The 18,046-nt window shown below is 43.3% G+C and overlaps 2 protein-coding genes across 7 annotated transcripts in view; one reads left to right on the plus strand and one right to left on the minus strand.

Annotated features, from left to right (window-relative positions):
* Positions 1–9,064, plus strand: part of LOC124056353 (frizzled-3-like) — a 28,857-nt gene extending 19,793 nt beyond the window's left edge. For all 4 annotated transcript variants that reach the window (XM_046383726.1, XM_046383745.1, XM_046383737.1 and 1 more), the window contains exons 4-11: positions 6–308; positions 418–580; positions 833–1,132; positions 1,401–1,652; positions 4,830–4,978; positions 5,345–5,459; positions 6,024–6,187; positions 6,283–9,064. In XM_046383726.1, coding sequence (XP_046239682.1) covers positions 6–308; positions 418–580; positions 833–1,132; positions 1,401–1,652; positions 4,830–4,978; positions 5,345–5,459; positions 6,024–6,187; positions 6,283–6,505 — 1,669 coding nt within the window. In that variant the 3' untranslated portion in view covers positions 6,506–9,064. The remainder of the gene's footprint in view (positions 1–5; positions 309–417; positions 581–832; positions 1,133–1,400; positions 1,653–4,829; positions 4,979–5,344; positions 5,460–6,023; positions 6,188–6,282) is intronic.
* An 86-nt stretch (positions 9,065–9,150) lies between these two features.
* On the minus strand, positions 9,151–17,836 carry kif28 (kinesin family member 28). 3 transcript variants are annotated; one of them, XM_046383675.1, is made up of 27 exons: positions 17,404–17,836; positions 16,526–16,717; positions 16,314–16,364; positions 16,020–16,172; positions 15,888–15,923; positions 15,675–15,794; positions 15,306–15,413; positions 15,004–15,158; positions 14,814–14,925; positions 14,642–14,709; positions 14,347–14,489; positions 14,127–14,248; positions 13,894–13,984; positions 13,566–13,626; positions 13,138–13,261; positions 12,893–13,028; positions 12,699–12,817; positions 12,493–12,600; positions 12,283–12,375; positions 11,847–11,987; positions 11,671–11,741; positions 11,448–11,582; positions 11,020–11,186; positions 10,696–10,790; positions 10,295–10,427; positions 10,063–10,196; positions 9,151–9,558 (listed from the first exon to the last, which is right to left on the minus strand). In XM_046383675.1, the coding sequence occupies exons 1-27, from the start codon at positions 17,494–17,496 to the stop codon at positions 9,400–9,402; spliced, it is 3,120 nt and encodes a 1,039-aa protein (XP_046239631.1). In that variant the 5' UTR covers positions 17,497–17,836; the 3' UTR covers positions 9,151–9,399. The 3 variants fall into 3 exon arrangements, with proteins under 3 accessions (XP_046239631.1, XP_046239621.1, XP_046239638.1); XM_046383665.1 differs by having other exon boundaries at positions 15,888–16,172; XM_046383682.1 differs by having other exon boundaries at positions 9,417–9,558; positions 10,038–10,196; positions 15,888–16,172.
* Between the last annotated feature and the right edge of the window lie 210 nt (positions 17,837–18,046).

Here is an 18,046-nt window from a genome sequence, read left to right on the forward strand (position 1 = left end):
CCCAGGTTCCCAGACTGTGATGAGCCCTATCCTCGTCCGGAGGATCTGCTGACAAGCTCTGACCCCACTGACAAGTCATCCATGATTGTCCAGAGAGACTATGGTTTCTGGTGTCCCAGAGAGCTCAAGGTCGACCCAGACCTGGGTTACACCTTCATGGGGAGAAAGGACTGTTCTGCCCCATGCCCTTCAATGTTCTTCAACAAACAGGAGCTTACCTTCATCCGCTACTTCATAGGAGTTGTTTCCATTGTGTGTCTGTCTGCAACACTCTTCACTTTCCTGACGTTTCTCATTGATGTCACCAGGTTTGAATGGCTCAATTCATCAACTTATTCACTTTGATCACTTCTAAACATCACAAATAATAACGTGTTATTTTATCTGTCTTTTTTCTTTTTTTTGTGACCTCTTTAGGTTTCGATACCCAGAGCGGCCAATAATCTTCTATGCTGTGTGTTATGTCATGGTGTCACTGGTTTTCTTTCTGGGGTTCCTGCTGGAAGACAGGGTGGCATGCAACGCAGTCAGCCCTTCACAGTTCAGAGCTTCAACCATAACACAGGGCTCCCACAACAAGGTGAGAACTTCACTTCATTTCCATCTAATAGAACCACAATAACATCGCACTTCTGAAAATGTTACCCATTTACATTACAAACTTTCCTTAATGTTTTATTTTTTGATTTTTAAATACTATGAATAAAACCAGTTAGCCAGTTATTCTCACGATTGACCAGAATGAATTTGATAGATGTTGAAGTGGTTATTTGAAGTGAAAGTAGCTGATTTCTCTCTCATGATTCATCAAAACTATTGTTCTATATTTCAGGTGTGCACCCTGTTCTTCATGGTCCTGTATTTCTTCACCATGGCTGGCAGTGTGTGGTGGGCCATACTAACAATCACTTGGTTCCTGGCCGCTGTGCCTAAATGGGGCAGTGAGGCCATTGAGAAGAAAGCTCTCCTCTTCCATGCTGTTGCCTGGGGGCTCCCAGGGGCCCTGACTGTCACCCTGTTGGCCCTGAACAAAATTGAAGGAGATGGGATCAGTGGAGTGTGTTTCATAGGGCTGTATGACATAGACACCCTGAGGTGGTTTGTTCTGGCACCGCTCTGCCTCAATGTGGCGGTGAGTACAGTCATAAGATAAATGAGTGGGTGGAAGGATGAAGGAGTTGATGAGAAGCTGGATGGATGGGTGAACAGATTAATGGGTGGGTGGATGAGTGATACAAGAGTGGATTGTTGGCTTGAGTTATAGAGACATGGATAGATTAGTAAATGGATTGGTGGATGGTTTCCAGTCTTTTGACCTGTATGTCAGTCATCATAAAATAATCACTCATTTTAATTTTGTGTATCTATCACTGACTTCTCATTCGTCTTTCTCCTTTCAGGTCGGTGTCTCTCTCCTGTTGGTGGGCATTGTGGCTCTGAACCGAGTACGTATGGAGATCCCGCTGGAGAAGGAGAACCAGACCAAACTAGTCAAGTTCATGATCCGGATGGGAGTGTTTTCGGTGCTCTACCTGGTCCCCTTGCTGACTGTGATTGGGTGCTACCTGTACGAACACGCGTACCGGAGCATTTGGGAGACAACATGGATGGAGGAAAACTGCAGGCAGTATCACATCCCTTGCCCATACAAGGTACAGAGAGAGGTATCTGAGTGTGTGTGAGTGGGTGAGACAGTATAATTGGAAGAAAATTTGTGTCATTAGTTAATAGGGATGTATTTCATTTCTAAGGATGTTTTGGTGGAGGAAAGCTTGATGGGAGGAACAAAACACCAGATTGTCTGCCTCCTCACACAGAGAAGATATATATAAAAAAAGCTTTAATATCAGTTGTACTTTAACTGAATACTATATCACAGCTCTCGACGCAGCATGCAAACTGCCACTTATCTCACTCACACACACACACAGTGTGTTGTCACACTGCTGAAGTTAGCTGGGGTAAAGGACTCAGTTACCTATTTAATTTTTATCTCCTCATTAAGTCACTAAGATAACTTGTATGTTTATGAAAGATGAGAGGTGTGTGTTTATTTACGTGTGGCAGTACCAGGATCAGTGAGGGCACATGATGATTCTCCAGTGAAAGGGCTCCATACATGTGGACTCATACTTAAGAACGGACAACAAGTCTTAAAAGGATAATTTCATGTTTGGAACTTGAGCCTTATCTTTGTAGTTTTGGCCACAAACTCTATCTGTAATAATAACAGTATACTAACTAAAGTAATTGCTGAGATCTGGAAGTGAGACATCATTGCTGAAACTAAGTAAACAGACCTAAAAATAGTTAAACAATCAGACAAGTTGTAAGCAACCCAACAGTTTAGCCAAATTATCTAGGCTACTAATGTCAATGGTAAAACTGGAAATGAACTGTAAATATGGTAAAGACAGAAGGTCAAATTCAAATTAGGTAGTCATAGTGTAAAATATAGTTTGGTAATGACGGGCAGGCTTGCAGGCTCTCAGCAAATAACTTGAATACAGTGTTATTATTACCAATAGAAATAATGGGCAAACTTCCAAGAATATCCAGATTGTAATGAACTGAAGCAACCCTTTAATGAGCAGACTCTGTGTGTGTGTATGTGTGTGTGAATGAGAGAGAGAGAGCTGCCAGTTGCATGTGTGTGTGTGTGTGTGTGTGTGTGTGGCTGAATGAGTAGGTATTTGAGGAGGGGAGGGAGCAGAGCGCAGTATGCATCATTAGCTCAGCTAATACAGCTCTCAAGACCATCTCTGTGTTACACTCTCTGTCTCTGTCTCTTTGACTCTCTGCTGGTTCTCACACTTGTTTCTTTCTTTCAGTCAGTCTTCCCCCTCTACTCTCTCTGTCTGTGTGTCTCTCTCAGGGCTTGCTCAGTCATGCTCTGCTGCCTGTACTCTATAACGTCTTTGTAGCGGTTATGAAGAGTGGTGGGAGTGTAAAAGCCCGGTGCTGAGTTAATAACCAAATATATACAATGCAGACATAAACACACACCCCACTGTTTTTCTGCCCTTAGTGCACACACACGGCGCAAGGCACGAAAGCTTTCCTTCAGTCTCTCACTTAATGTTTCCATTTTTCAGGAATATTAAACTGAGAGCTGTCACAGTGGTTTTATGATAGAAAAGTGTCAGCTAATTTGTGACTGACCATGTGAGAGGGGTAGAGGCAGGTGCAAGTGCTTATGTTACTAGTTAGTGTATGTGTGCATGCATGTGTCTGTAGCTGTGGGTATGTGAGGTCATGAAGAGGGACCCCCCTTTATAACCAGTTGTAGCTCTGGAATTTCAATATTGCTATGTGTTATTTGATCTTTACCCTTGGGAGTTTTGCACGCAAATATTTGCGTGTGTAAGAGGGTACAATTGCATGTTTTTGGATAACTGAATATTCTGTGGGCATTGTTCATGTTCAAGTGACTTTATTTTGTCTGGGTGCATGGGTGGTAATTTACTGAGAGCCCAGGGCTTCTTGTTTTATCTTGGGACCTAAATCGGAGATATTTAATCTCAGCCTGGGCAAGACAGACTAAAGCCAATTAATACATACCTATTGTTCTTGTTCTTTCAAAAACAAGAAACGCTTAAGCTTTCTCAAAGTCCTTCTCCACGAGGCGTTCCCTTGAAAGTTGTGTTGAAAGGCTTTGTGAATAGCATCTTTATCAGGATATAATCTTAATGGGAAAGGTTTTCAATTGATACAACCTCTGAAATACCTCCAGGTCTGTAACTACTACACTTTTTAGGTATTCAATCATAAAGCGTCACCCAAACTTGTAACTCCCTGTAATCCATTTGCCACACTAATACACAGATTCTCTGATATTCATTGACTTAAACTGAGCAAAATATTCTACTTGTAAATTAAATGTCGCAGTTTGTTCCCAAAAGGAATGGAGGTTTCATTCAGTTTGTGGCACTACCTAAAAATCACACTGTTAACCTCAGCAGTTAGTGTTAACACAGCTTTCCCTCTGTGCTGCATGAGTTTTACCTTTCAGAAATTAAAATCATGACATGGGGCAAACTGCAGTGTAACTCACATTCAAATGTGCTCCTTGAATTTTAGAACAAATTTGCATTCAATAGAATGAGGCCTCTTAGCAACACAACTCCTGAAAACTCCTGCCCTCTGGTGGGAGATACTGTATCCTGCAACAAAAGATCAAAAACCCATAGTGCCTGGAGCACACTGGACAACGGCAGCATCATCACAAACAAAGCATTACGTAATTACATTCATTCAGACCATTCACAATAATAACTGAAAGTCAGCAGGGGGAGATGCATCTCGCAGCTCTCTCTCTGTGTCTCTGTCTCTCTTTCTCATTGACTGTTCCTTCACTCCTTGTTTTTTTCCTTTTTGTTTGTGGATTTCTACAATGTGGGGAAAATGGAATAAGGGCCAAAACTTCTGTTTCCATCCACAAAAAGCCAGCAAAATAACCAAATTAAGGGACAAGTTCTGTCAAGTCTGTCTGTCTAACGGGCTCTTCTGCTCTGTTTGAGTAATATGGACAGCATCACACCTTAACACACAGCCCCTAATTTAGCCATAATCGTTTCTGAGCACTGAGGTAACTGGGCTTCTCCCCTGGTCCAATATTCAACTCAGTGACTGGGAGAGAATAAAAGCACTTGTCAGTGCTGGATACTTTTAGTCCACTTAATGCTCAACTTAATGCTCAAGCAGTTTCAGTGACACCCTCAGCATTTATGTTTTTTTACTCGGTTACTGTTGAGGTACTAGTCCATGTTCTTCTGTTGTTTTGATTGGATGATTGTGAAATTAATATTTAATAGCTCTGTTCTCTTTAGGTGGAGCAGACCAGCCGGCCAGCCCTGGTTTTGTTCTTAATGAAATATCTGATGATGTTGGTGGTGGGGATCCCTTCTGTTTTCTGGGTGGGCAGCAAGAAGACCTGTTTTGAATGGGCCAGCTTCCTGCATGGACGCAGACGCAAAGAGTAAGAAGAGAGACTGGATAACTTTAATTTGGCTTTAGTCTTGTTTTTTTCCTCACATGTACTACAGATATGCTTTAACATAATCATTCTGTATTTTACCTCATTATTTTATTTCCTATGCAAATTTATTGCTTCAGACATATAAACTACTAGTAGATTAAAAATCATTACATCTGGTACACAGAGAAATACACATTTACTTGCAGTAACAACAAATTGACTCCTCCTCCTCCTCCTCTCCTGTTTCACTCATTTCTCTTTGCACTCCTTATTTCTCTATTATTCCCCTCCACTTCCTCTCCATGTCCCAACCCACTCCTCTGATCCACTCTCGCCCTGCCCTCCCTCACCTTCTTCTTTCTGCAGCAGTGGGGTGAATGAGTCTCGTCAGGTGCTGCAGGAGCAGCCAGACTTTGCCCAGTCTCTGTTGCGTGAACCCAACACTCCCATCATTAGGAAATCCAGAGGAACATCCACTCAGGTAGGCCTGCCTTGACAAAATAAGCATTTTGATAGGCTGTAACTGTTGAATATGATAATCAGATAGAGTTGAAGCAGACTTACAGTGTACTACAGCCAGTGACAACACTGTCACCAAACTTCGAGTCCAAGTCCAGTTTCAAGTTCCCAGTGTTCAAATTCAAGTCGAGTCCACTACTGATCCAATCCAAATATATTATTGCATAATTATTATATATATTGAACTTATTGTAGCTATGATCTTATGCCAAATTACTATGGTATATTACATAAAATAAAATAAAAATGTGAGGACTCGTCTTTGATTTGCAAGTCTGAATGCAGTTAATGTTCAAGTCTGAGCCCAAGCCAACAGTGCTCAAATCCAAGTCAAGTCACAAGTCCTTAAAATGAAGCTACAGTAGAGAAGCTTCATTGAAGTGAAGGAATAAGCACATACAGAATACAAATAGTTATTAATGATATGGGTTTTTTTATTATTATTTAACAGAAAATTTAAAGGCAAACCTGCGTTCTAGAGTTAATGCTAGTAGTTATTACATTTGTCTGACTCATCCTGCTGTAGGGCACCTCTACCCACGCCTCTTCTACCCACTTGGCTGTCTTGGATGACCTTGACGAACCAGTCAGAACTCACCATGGCCACCCCGCCTCCACCAGGAGTAAGGCCAGCAGCGTTCACAGTAAGGCCAGCTACCACGGCAGCCTGCGCCGCACTCGTGACAACAGGTACAGCAGGAACTCCATGACTTTATGTTTATCTGCCTCGCCAGAGTTTTCCCATTGCTTTCTCTCTTTCTCATGTCTTGCTCCTCTTCTCTCAGGAGTGATACTGTGGTTTACCGAGGTACAGAGGAGCGCAGTTTCCATGGCAGCATGCCGCGTCTTGACCACCCACTCTCCACTCATAGCAGTCTCCATCAGATAGATGGCCACTCGAGGCACGGCAGCCAGCGTGATGTATCCGAGGCCTCGCCCACCCTCATCACCCACGGGACAACAGCTAGCCACAGCCAAGCTGCTGAGAATGAAGGCACCAGCGCCTGAAAACAGCCGCAAGTTTCAGGAAATTATTGTGAGGATGCTGTTGATGCCTTTTGGAGGAAGATTTGCACCCAGCAGACATACACCCGTCTTTTTAGTGTGTAAGATATTTCCTCTGAAAGATGGAAAATGTATCGGTAAGTGCTGTGGTGGTGATTTTGCATTCGCTTCTTGTGTGGCTAAAGGCTAACACAAGTTCAGGCAGTGAACATAACTGACCTTTCACAGATTCAGTTAAGTTTCACTGTAAGTTGGACAGGTTCGTTTACTTTATTACTTTATCTGGATTGACGGGCAGATGACTCCTTAATGCTTGACTCAAACAGGCTCTGCCAACAAGAATAAATCCACCTCCTCGGACATGCGAGGACACCAGTGATGATGACGTTATTCAGGGATCATTTTGGTTGCTCCCAGGTAAACCAGAGCAACACTCCGTAGAAAACAGCGAAAAAATTAAAAAGGAACTGAATTGTTTCTAAAGATCCTGGGTTTGAAGGTTGGACACCAGTTGTTCCTGAGAGTAGCGTGACCAGTCTTAAGGTGGAATGATTTCCAAATCCTGACCTTTCACCATCTACATTCTTATTATTAAATATGTGAACACTGCCGAGTATTGCTTTTGTAACAATTTTAAACAGTGTATCTCAAAGATTTTTACTTCGGTCACAGTCTTGACTGAGACTCTTTCTTTGTTCTGGAATGCAGCTCTTAATGAATGATATTTATCTCTGTGTGGCTTCAGAGGCTGACAAATATGGGCTTAACGTGAAATGGTGGACCTTTCTGTGGTTTAGTGAAATATTTTTATACTGTGAAAACTGTCTTGTCTGCTGCTGAAAGTGTGTGTGTGTGTGTGTGGGAGGGAGAGAGAGAGAGGGACACAAGTGGTCGTATATGTTTTAAAGTTCAGTGCTACCCTCCAGTGGTGAACACAGAAAGCATGATGGAGAGAGCTGAGAGATGGGGAACTTGTGTAACCCAGAATGTAAAATGGATGTTTCAGAGTCAGAAAAATGGACGCATTATTACAGAGGTGGTCGGGTGAAATGAGCTGAAGTAAATGTGCGCACACATTATTCCAGCTCAGACTGCTTTTTGCCCTCTCCCACCTGTTTTAGCACTGACTTTTTTTCTTTACATAGAGGCATTTGCCTGACAGATAGAAAAGGCAGCTCTAGAAACACTATGACAGTTTATTCAGACAAGTACATGTTTTTTTTTTCAGTTGTCAGCCAACCAGTCTGTGTCAGAGCATCCTACAAAAAATGGGATACTGATAAGTTATCTGATAACAAGACTCGTCTGATAACCCAGATCACTGCATCCAAGCCTCGTGTCTGCATAGACTGGAGTGCAATTTAACCACCACTAATCACTGAGGATTTTTTTTTTTTCTTTTGTTGCTTTTTTGCCCAGACCACTGCGCTTGATATGTACTTCCACTGCTAATGTACATGCTCTTTGCTCATGCTTGTTTGTTGCTTGCCCAAAGCAGTGCAGACATTTGACAGTGAAACTGTAGAGAAAAACATGTGTGCTAATGTTGCTACATTTTCTGTGACATTACGTTAAGTCAATGTTACAGGAAATGTATATTGGAAATGATTTTCTATAGTTTGTTTTGTTCCAATCCCTGAACACCCAATTAACCTACCTCACCTGTACCCTCAGCCTTCTCTGGACATGCACACGCACACAATCATTATTATCATTATTGTTGTTATTATTATTACAATCATAGTCAAACTCAACACAAAAAAATCATTTCAGTTAAAGTATTGGTGCTTATTTCCAAAGAATCTGAACTTCTGTAACATCAAACAGACTATTTGACTCATGGGCATTGCCTTGTAACACACACACACACACGCAAACACGTACATGCACATCAGTAGGATATCTGTAGCTAGCTGTCCGTCCTTCCTACAGTTGGCTTTGTGTTTTTCCAGTCTACCTCTTCAGTTCAGATGCACCCAGCTGACTCGTTTCACTGCTGCCTCTCCTCCCAGCTGTCTCTTTATGTTTCCAGTTTCTTATGACCAACTCCCAGTTGTCAACTTGTCTGACTGCATATATGTTGTACATAGTTTTTCCAACCTGATGACTAATCTGCCTCACATCTGCCTTCTGCCTCTCCTCCTGTAAATGTGCCCACAATGATCTTTTTTTTGGACCTACAGCAACTGTCTGTACAATCCGTAACCGCTTACAAACATTAACCGTTGTGCTTTTACCTCTGAGAGATGCTGTGGTGAATACATCATCGATCTCTTCTTTTCAGCTATGAAATATCTCGTTCTTTTCGCTTCACCTAAGTCTGTCCTAATTACTATTAGCCATCAACAGCGAGGCGTGAGGAAGACTTCTGACGTCTCCCTGTGGACAGCCTCACAGTGAGCTGCAGTAGCTTGACAATATGACACATTATCAGTGATGGTTCAAAAACATGATACTATTGTGAATTCTGAAACTTGAGTTGTATTTGCCTTTTTAATTTATTTACAGTTTGGGACTGTAATGACTTCTTTTACATGCAGTCTTAATAAACCTTTTATAGACTTTGGTGTGTTTTTTTTCTTGCTGGCTAATTTTGCTACCACACCAGGTGATGGTGTTGCGTCTGAATCCCCCACACTTTTAAGCAGTTTTCATCATTCCATCGAGTAAAAAAACAAAAGTTTAAAGTGTCTTAATGCTTAATAGGAATTTTATAAATGACATGTAAAAATTAATTTAAGCAAGTTAATTTCTGATGAGGATTTCACCAGTGACATAAAGTTGAGGTTTCAGAGTCAACACAGTGGAGCCCCTTCACCCTGTGTACGCTTCACATTAGAAATCTTCAGTGTTGTGAAATAAAGAACTGGCAGTCTTTGTGAAAAGCGATTACTCAGTCAAGACCAGATGCCCGTCCGTTCTCGTTTGCGGCGAACAATGGCAGCCACATCCTGTTTGAGAGTGGAGACGCTGTGTTCCAGCTGCTCGGAGAAGTCCCTCAGCAGACCACTCTGCTCATCCACAAACAGCCTGAGCCCCAGCAGGTCAGAGTCCTCCTGGAAACAACAGGAACAGTTAACTACACACCTCGGCCGTATCCTGTACGTGCTCCTGAGGCTTAATTCTTGGAGCTTTTCCAGATAGTTAACAAAGAAAAGAAAAAGATCATTAGAGAAAAAGCAGGCGCCTCAATGGAACCCTGTTTGTAATTTCTGAAACCTAAAAATCCATTTCTTCTCTGGTTTTCAGATGTTTCTTTTACCAGATAAAATCATTTAAATTGATTATGAATAGTATCATGATTATATCTAACACTAAAAATTTCTAGTGAACACCAGATATTTTCTCCCTGAAACATCTCGACTTTAGTGAACTTCTCTGCTTCACATGCCAAACATACCAATCCCCCAGACTTCACTGTAATCTTCCTAAAACCTTCCTCCTGCCAGCTAAATTGTGTCCTTGACTGTTAATTGTTCTCTGTAGATCCACTGCTGCTAAGCTGACCACAAGGCCTTACTGTAGTAATGCTCACTGAAAGTAATGACGTGGATACGCACACTGGGCCTGTGTCTGCGCAGGCGCTGCAGCTGACCCCGGACTGAGGTCATGCTGTGGTAGAAAACCTTGAGGGAGCGGGCAAACTCTGCATCGCAGCTGGGACGTACTGACCGACCACGCACACTCTCCACACCTAACACACACAGAGGGAGGAAGGTGTGTGAGTGAGAAAAAAGACATTTGTCAATGACATCATGCAAACTTGATATGTGTTACTTTTGTTTCAGGTACCATTCCTAGCTGTGCTGAGTTGTTCTCTCAGACTTTGATTTTCTTTTCTCAGTGAGGCATTGACGTTCTTCAGTTCCTCCAAGTCCTGTTGAAGAGCTCTCACTGAACAGCTGAGCTGTGCAGACTCTACAGGCTGCATCACACACACTTATATGAGCACGGTGAGTTAAATTATTCCTCATCATTAAGTCCTAAGCATGAATAAAATATTACAGTATGAAATCTATTCTATGAGCTATGATTTTATAATTCTTATTTTACAGTTAGGTGAATGCATAATATATCAGGTTGATTGACATGTATTCCAGTAAAACACTTTTCTCAAAATCTCATATCCAGCTTTAGAAGCATTTCAAATTGAAAGATCGTTCCTGACTCAGGAAAACCGATTTCAAACTCACCGCAGAGTCTGTTGGGTCTGCCTCCTCGAGGATTACGACACCCTCTGTAGTCATCCTCACTTCATCCAGAGATGATATCAGGTCAGTACAACCCTCTGAAACAGAGAACCAACGCATTTCAGCCACTTTAATGACACTTTTAACTTTATTTTGGCTGTTGTACAATGATTGGACACATTACAGCATGATAATATCTGTTCATCTGCTACTGGCAGGACGCGTATGTGATGTGTATGGTTTTGTTTTTTTTGCTTTAAGCCAAAGATACAGTAAAAATATACATAGAGAGTCTGGCCCAGTCATCTACCATCTCTTCATCCTCACCTTGAAGTCCCCACAGCTCCAGCACTATAGCGCTGCTCTGCAGGTAGTCGAGCAGACGTTGGGAGGTGTGGAGGGAGGCGAAGTGAACTCTGTGATCCAACAGAGGATTGATGTTGTGCCACACAGCTGGAGTGTATAGAGTCTGGCTGCAGTCAAATAACCTGAAACTGACAGATTGGGAGAAGAGGACACATGAGAACAAAGAGCGCCATCTCACTTCTGACCGTACGAATCCAGAGGACAGTCATATCACCCATCTGTCATGATGTTTAATTCTTACAGAAGATGCCAAGCGCATCTTTTAAGTTTTCCAGGGATCAAAGGTTTGTTACTCGCAGCTCCTTTAACCACTGACTAAAAGTCTCCAGTAAATGTACATATTCTCCAGTTCCTTCCACGTCTCTAAATGTAGCCCATAGATGCCTCACCCAATTTGGACCCCTCTGTCACGGGCCTCTCTGATCCAGCGGAGGCCACAGCACTGTTCCATTACCAGCTGGAAGTCCAGTCGTCGGCCCAGTAACTCAGATGGGTCGATCAGAATTTCATCCTCACCCAGAGGGCTGGAAGGTGAGAGAGATTATTTACTTATGTGTTTTTTGAAGTTATTCACAATGTGTATGTATGTGTGTGTGTGTGTGTATGTCTTACAGTCCTGCGGAGGTGCAGGGTACCAGCTGTGCTTGTAGAATGGCCTCCTCTGTGCCCTCTGACCCCAGCACCTACAGAGACAGAGGCTGTCAATCATGTATGTACCACTGTGTTCGCCCACAGTACCACCTGATGGGGTGTGTGTGTGTGTGCGTGCAGTACATCTGTGTGTGTACCTCAAGCTGTTCTTCGAGCGGGATGCGGAAGGCCAAAGACTGAAGCCAGAGGTGAGCAGTGCCCAGGAGCAGAGGTTCCACAGGATCCCAGAACGGGTCTTTTTCTCGGGGTAAGGCAGCTGTACAAAGCCCCTCTGCTCTCTGACAGCCAGAACCAAAGACAAATCAATCATAAAGAAACAGAGTTATTGCTCTGAAATGTAAACCTCAGCAGAAAAGCCAGTAAGTGGCTGATGTACAGTTTTTTGAAATGATTACAACAAACTCCTCTGGCTAAAATAAATGCATAATACAAATTCCATATGCTTCAAATTCCAAACACTGCTATTGGCTTTTTAGTCATTTTCACTAAGAAGTTCTGTGTTACGGTGGCTGTTATCTGTTTGTTTCTCTCGTAGTCACAGTATGTATTTTCTGTCAGTATCCACTGAATCACATTGTCTCCGCTCTTCTCAAGCTGATGCTGCTGGTACACGTCTTCCATCAGGAATTTACGGTTCACAAACTTGGCCTTGGACCACATCCATACCTGGGGAGGGAATTTAGACAAAGAAACAAAAATTCAAGGCCAAAACTCAAATCTAAATTGAAATTTGAATTGTAAAAACAAACAAAAAAAAATCTTATGAGAGCTTTTTAGACCAACTTGTTTTTTTGCCCTTGCAGTGACTCTGACAACAATCTCCTTCTCCAGATCGTGGCCTTTTGAATCCGACAGCGCCAGGTTCTTGATCTCCAGCTTAAACTCCACCCCCTGCAAACATGACAAGAGCAGGTGTTCAATCATTCAATTATTACTAAATAGTCATGACCCAAAATATATGTGTTGATTGATTTACAGACATAGCTTACCTTGTTCAGTTCCTGGCTCATCTGGTTGGCCTCAGCCATCATGGGCATCAGTTTGATGTAGTCGTAGAAGACGGCCAGCAGACTGGGGTCTGTCTGACTGGACCCGGCACTGGACTCACCTAAACACAGAAACGGGAATTAAGTTTGATTGCAAACATAAACCTCCTCTATTTGACTGATTGCCTCGCGCTTACCCAGATGGATGCCTTCAGCAGCAGCCAGTTCAGACTGGAAGTAGTCGTAGTCGTAGCGGCTCCAGTCGTCCCCGCCCCTCTCAGAAGGATAACCAATGAACAGGTAGGTACAGTTTGAACCGAGAATGAGACGGTCCTGGAGAGAGACAAAAGAGAGGATGTGTGTATGTACTGTAACACACGTCACACAGTTGTATCATAAAGCTTGTGTGTTTGTGTATGTGTGTGTGTGTGTGTGGACCCACCAGGTGTTGCAGCTCAGTCGTCTGGGAGACAGCATTGCCATTGACAATGACCTTTGACCCTGCCAGCGGGGTCAGTGTCACCCGGCGCTGTTCATTCCTGAACACAGCATGACGCTCTTGGATCCTGACATACAAAAACATGCAAGCATAAATGTGCATGTAAACTTTAACGTACAAAAACACAAAACATTCGAATAAGCCACACACAAAATTACTGAGCTTGCAGACACTCATGCACGTGTCATTTTCTTCACTTGCTCTGTGTTAAAAAGGATCCCAGGACCTGCAGCCTGTCCCAGCATGCACTAGGGCAGATCGTCAATCAGTTACATCACATCCACTTTTTAGACATAACGTATTGACTGTCTGGTGATCCCACCCTGCAGATTTGTGACGTTCTGTTGTTGCCTGATGTGATGAAAACTCACCCTAAGCCCCTGATAGAGATGGATCTTGGTGAAGACTCACACAGGCCGATGTCCCATTCGCCTGAAACACAAAGCAGGGTTCCTGAGTGGTAATGAACACGCTGAATCTTATACGTATAAATAACATATTTGTATACAATACATGTATTATATTTTCATATGCTGCACTTTATTCGGGGCAACCTTACAAAAGACAGCTCGTTCTTAATGGCCTTTCCCCTGTTTAAAGGGCTTTGAATGAATGAATGAAGGTTCATCTGAAAGGTGAACTGACCGAGAGATCGAGATATTGATCTCAGTAAGAGGAGAGAGACGGACGCAGACGTACCCTCCTGAATGAAAAGCTTGACCACCCCTGACAGCTGAGCGTCCTCGTTGATGTTCAGGATGTAGGGGTGCATCTGCATCATCCTCCTCTCCTGACAGTAAGGAAGAGCCACACATTCACACACTCGTGCTCATGTGTTGAGTGGAGCTGAAACTACGGAAACTCCTGTTTGTTGGCATCTCTGATCGTGAATTTGGATGCGTGTGTGTGTGTGTGTGTGTGTGTGTGTGTACCTGTGTGATGTTAGCGTACTGTTGCTCCCAGTCTTTCAGCGCCTCCTGTAGGTGTTGTTCCCACAGTGTCTGAATGGTTCTGATCTGGAGCTCATTGTGGGTCAGCAGCTGCCGAAGTTCCTCTGAACACACACACACACACACACACACACCCCTCTTGTCTTTTGACCTCTCTTGTCTCCTCCCGCTGAATTCTCTTCTGTTCTAAAGTAAGTCTTACTCGTCTCGTCGGTGGCTCTGCGTCCCTCTTGGCCCAGCCGGCTCAGTCGTTGCAGCAGCCTGGCGTTCTCAGCCTTCAGCTCTTTCACCAGACGCTCAGTGGGGCTCTCATTCACCACCGCTCGGTTCTGGATACGTTTTGCCCTGAAGACAAGAGGGAGGTGGGGATGTGGATTGAGTAAAACTGAAGAAGAGTGAAAAGCCGAGAAGAAAGAAAAGAAGGGAGAAGACAAGAGAAGGTAGAGAGTGACTGGCTTCTAAGTTTTAGTGTGCTAATAAATGTTTTATTATTTTACCTCTCAGCATAGCGCAGGGTGGAGAGAGACTCCTCATAGCAGATATCAGCAGGGCTCAGTGTGGCAATCTTGAAAATCAGTGGATGTCCAAAATGAGAAACAGCTTGACTGATCTGTGTATTTACAGTGTATGAACATACCGGTGATGCCTCTTAGCACCATTTTCTGTTACCATGACAGTGCGACTGTTGCCTCCCAGAGCAGACTGCAGCAGCTTAGTAAGAACTGAGTCTCTGTAGGGTATATGGACAACCTTCTTCCCCACCGCCACATCAGCAAGGGAACTGGAGGAGAGGGGAGTGATGTGACGAGTACTGGTCAACCAAACTGAGCGAAAAGTAAACTCCACGCCAGGCACCAACCTGATAACGTTGCCCAAAGTGGTGAGGCTCAGGTTGATGGCTGTGCCCTCTTTGAGTCTGTCAGCCTCCGACCCAGACGACCGCTGACGCTCACTGCCAGCCAGGTCCACCAAATTAATGTTGGACTGCTTTGTGATGTTCTCTTTGGAAAAGATCTGGCAGGAAGTGACGGTGATGTCAATTTAAAAAAAAAAAAAAAAAAAAAAAGCTTGAACACACCTGAAGATGGTATTGTGGCACAGATAGCAGTAACAACAGCTTGCTTAAGACAACAGTGTGGATTTGAAGTGCAGTGATTTTACCTGTTTGAGCTGGAGGATAATGAGCATGTGCGAGCGACTGCTGTTGGCGTTCATGTGAGTGGCAGCTGTGGTGCGGGTCCTGGTTCCCTGCTCCATCAGCTGCTCCACCTACATTTGAAATTCCATGCTTAAACATGAGAACAAACACAATACAAAAATACAAAACAATAACGGGGAAACAAAAGGATATCTGAAAGACCCCTGAATATCCAATGTTGCTCTTATTTCTTTATCCTATTGGTTAAGACATTCATGCAGGTACAGTTAACACACTAAAGCAAATTAAGCTTGTTGCATGGAGAGCTTGTACGACTGTCTCACAGAGGGTGTTACAGTGGAGCTGTACATATTCTCCATCCTACTGTGTACCTGGGCTGCACTCTCACACGGGACTGTTCGGAGTCCCTCCACATAGAAGCCTCTGTGCTGCTCCTCTCTGACTCTGAGTCCTCCAGGAGTGCGGGACCCCCGAGACAGTAAGTCCACCACCTGGACACAGAGGAGAAGCAGAAGAAACAGAAGATGATTCACAGAATAAGACAGCGGTCAAAATGAAAGTTAACTGCTTCTTCCTTCTGTTACCTGCTCATTGTAGATTTCCAGCATACTGAAAAAGACCTGTGCAGAAATCAAGAACAAAGACATTTGGAGTTTTCCTATCCATACATGATGCTGGTAAATGATGTTGACTTGAAACACACACACACACTTCACCTGACACTGTCTCGTCTCCTGGTTTTCTCTCATGGCCTGAAAGAGCCGCTCACAGAGCTTAGGAACCAGTCCTTTGTTAGGCCCATAGCCCACCATGGAGTAACTCTTCCCTGAGCCGGTCTGCCCGTAGGCCAGCAGTGTGGCATTGTAACCCTGCAGCAGGCAACACTCACTATTAGAGCAGACTTAGAAACTCTTAAAAATGGTTTTACAACAAACTCTACTTGAATGTGAAAAAGGCACTTTGTGATATAAACTTTGTGAAACTGCAGTTAAATATATGATGATTGCTACCTGCAGTGCGTTCTCCAGGATCCCCTCTCCCAGGTCCTGGAACACACTGTCCTGGGGAGAGAGGACATGTTTTGAGCCTTGCCACCCAGTATTGTCCTGATCAAACTCTTACACTGTCTTCATGCATCTTCCCATATGAATTCTGGGTTCTCTATACTCTGCTGGTTGTATTGAATCCTCTTCCTGTTCTACCAGCATGACTCAGGGCTGACCTGGTCAGCGTATCGTCCGCCGGGTTCTTCGGGCACATAGAGGCCGCTGCGCTCTCGTGCAAAGCCACTGTGAGACCAGTAGGCGTAGTCAAAAGAAAAGGAGCGACGGTTCTGGCAGTCACGTGGGTCCTGGATGGTGATGGAGCTGGACACCATGGAGATGATGCAGCGGCTGCCTGCGTCCCTCTCCCTCTGAACAGGGGAAGGGGAAGGAAGGAAAACGAGAGGAGATGAAAACAAAAGACTGATGTTTAATTCCCACGGTGGGGTGATGGGATCTGTCAACAGCGTAATGTAGACTACGAATCATTGAGAACTAATGACTAGAATATTCATGTGACTCCCAGTTGAGTAGTCATAGAATCTTTACTCAAGCTAGAAATTAACTAGTAATTGATGCTATCAGATAAATGCAGTGGAAAAGAGGACAGCATTTTACACTAAGACATAGTGGAGTTTAAGCATAAAGTAGGATAAAGTAGAAATACAGAAGTACAAAAACCCAACATCACTCTTAAGTACAGTACCAGAGTGAATGTACTTACATTCAGCAACTGCAGAAAAGAAAAGTTAAATTGCCAAGTCAAATCATTCTGTTTGCTCCCACATTTGTGAATGAACTGGTCAATATTTAATGTAGTTTGTAAAAATCAATTTAACACTAATACTACCATAAACTACAGCAGTTTTTTTTTCCCCACATCAAGGCATTCTCTGCTGTTTTATTGAACTGCTAGGGTTCATTATACTGTGTATCAGTAATATACCACTGACTGTGACACCATAAGAGTATAGTACATTGTAGTATTTGCAATATAGCCATGAAAGAAAACAAGAGGCCAGTAAATAACAGAAGTGAATTTGTACTGCACACTGACCTTGTTGAAGGGTCGGACTCTGACGGCCACTTTGACACAGTCCTTGTTGTTCATGTCCGAGGCTTTAGCCCTCATGGTGCAGCAGGCAGGCATCAGTGCTGTCGCTCTGTTGGACTGAGCGATCAGCCGCTCCCTCACAGAGAACAACAGGACTGTGTCGAGTTACATGCCAACACCGACTGTGGGGTCCATAAGAGCCTCTTAGAAAGTGACTCATTTAAAAACAAAACTTAAAGTGAAAGTCATGATCATCAGCATTTAATATGGAAATGAATAATATACTTTTAATTTTCTTTTCTTAACCTTTTTGTTAGTGCCGCAGTAGAGGTAAGGTGGTGTCACTTTCTCCTTGCCTACTACCATAAATTATAAAAGAGTCAGAGCCCAGGCAAACAGGAGTTAGATTTAAAAGGGTGGTTACACATTCACAGCCACATTTAGGTCAACACTTAATGTCACTTTCTCCAAAGTCATTCTAACATCTACATTTCTAACAAAAACCATGACCCGAAAGCTAACAAAGACATGCACTTAGAAACAGCAAAGTAAACCGAGACAATCACTCCACACCAGAAGTAGACAAGTACTGAAGCTTTTCCATGTTTATCAAAGAGCAGTCATCAAAAATAAGACATTCTGCATA

This window comes from Scatophagus argus, chromosome 1 (genome assembly GCF_020382885.2).
Source record: "Scatophagus argus isolate fScaArg1 chromosome 1, fScaArg1.pri, whole genome shotgun sequence".
Lineage (NCBI taxonomy): Eukaryota > Metazoa > Chordata > Actinopteri > Scatophagidae > Scatophagus > Scatophagus argus.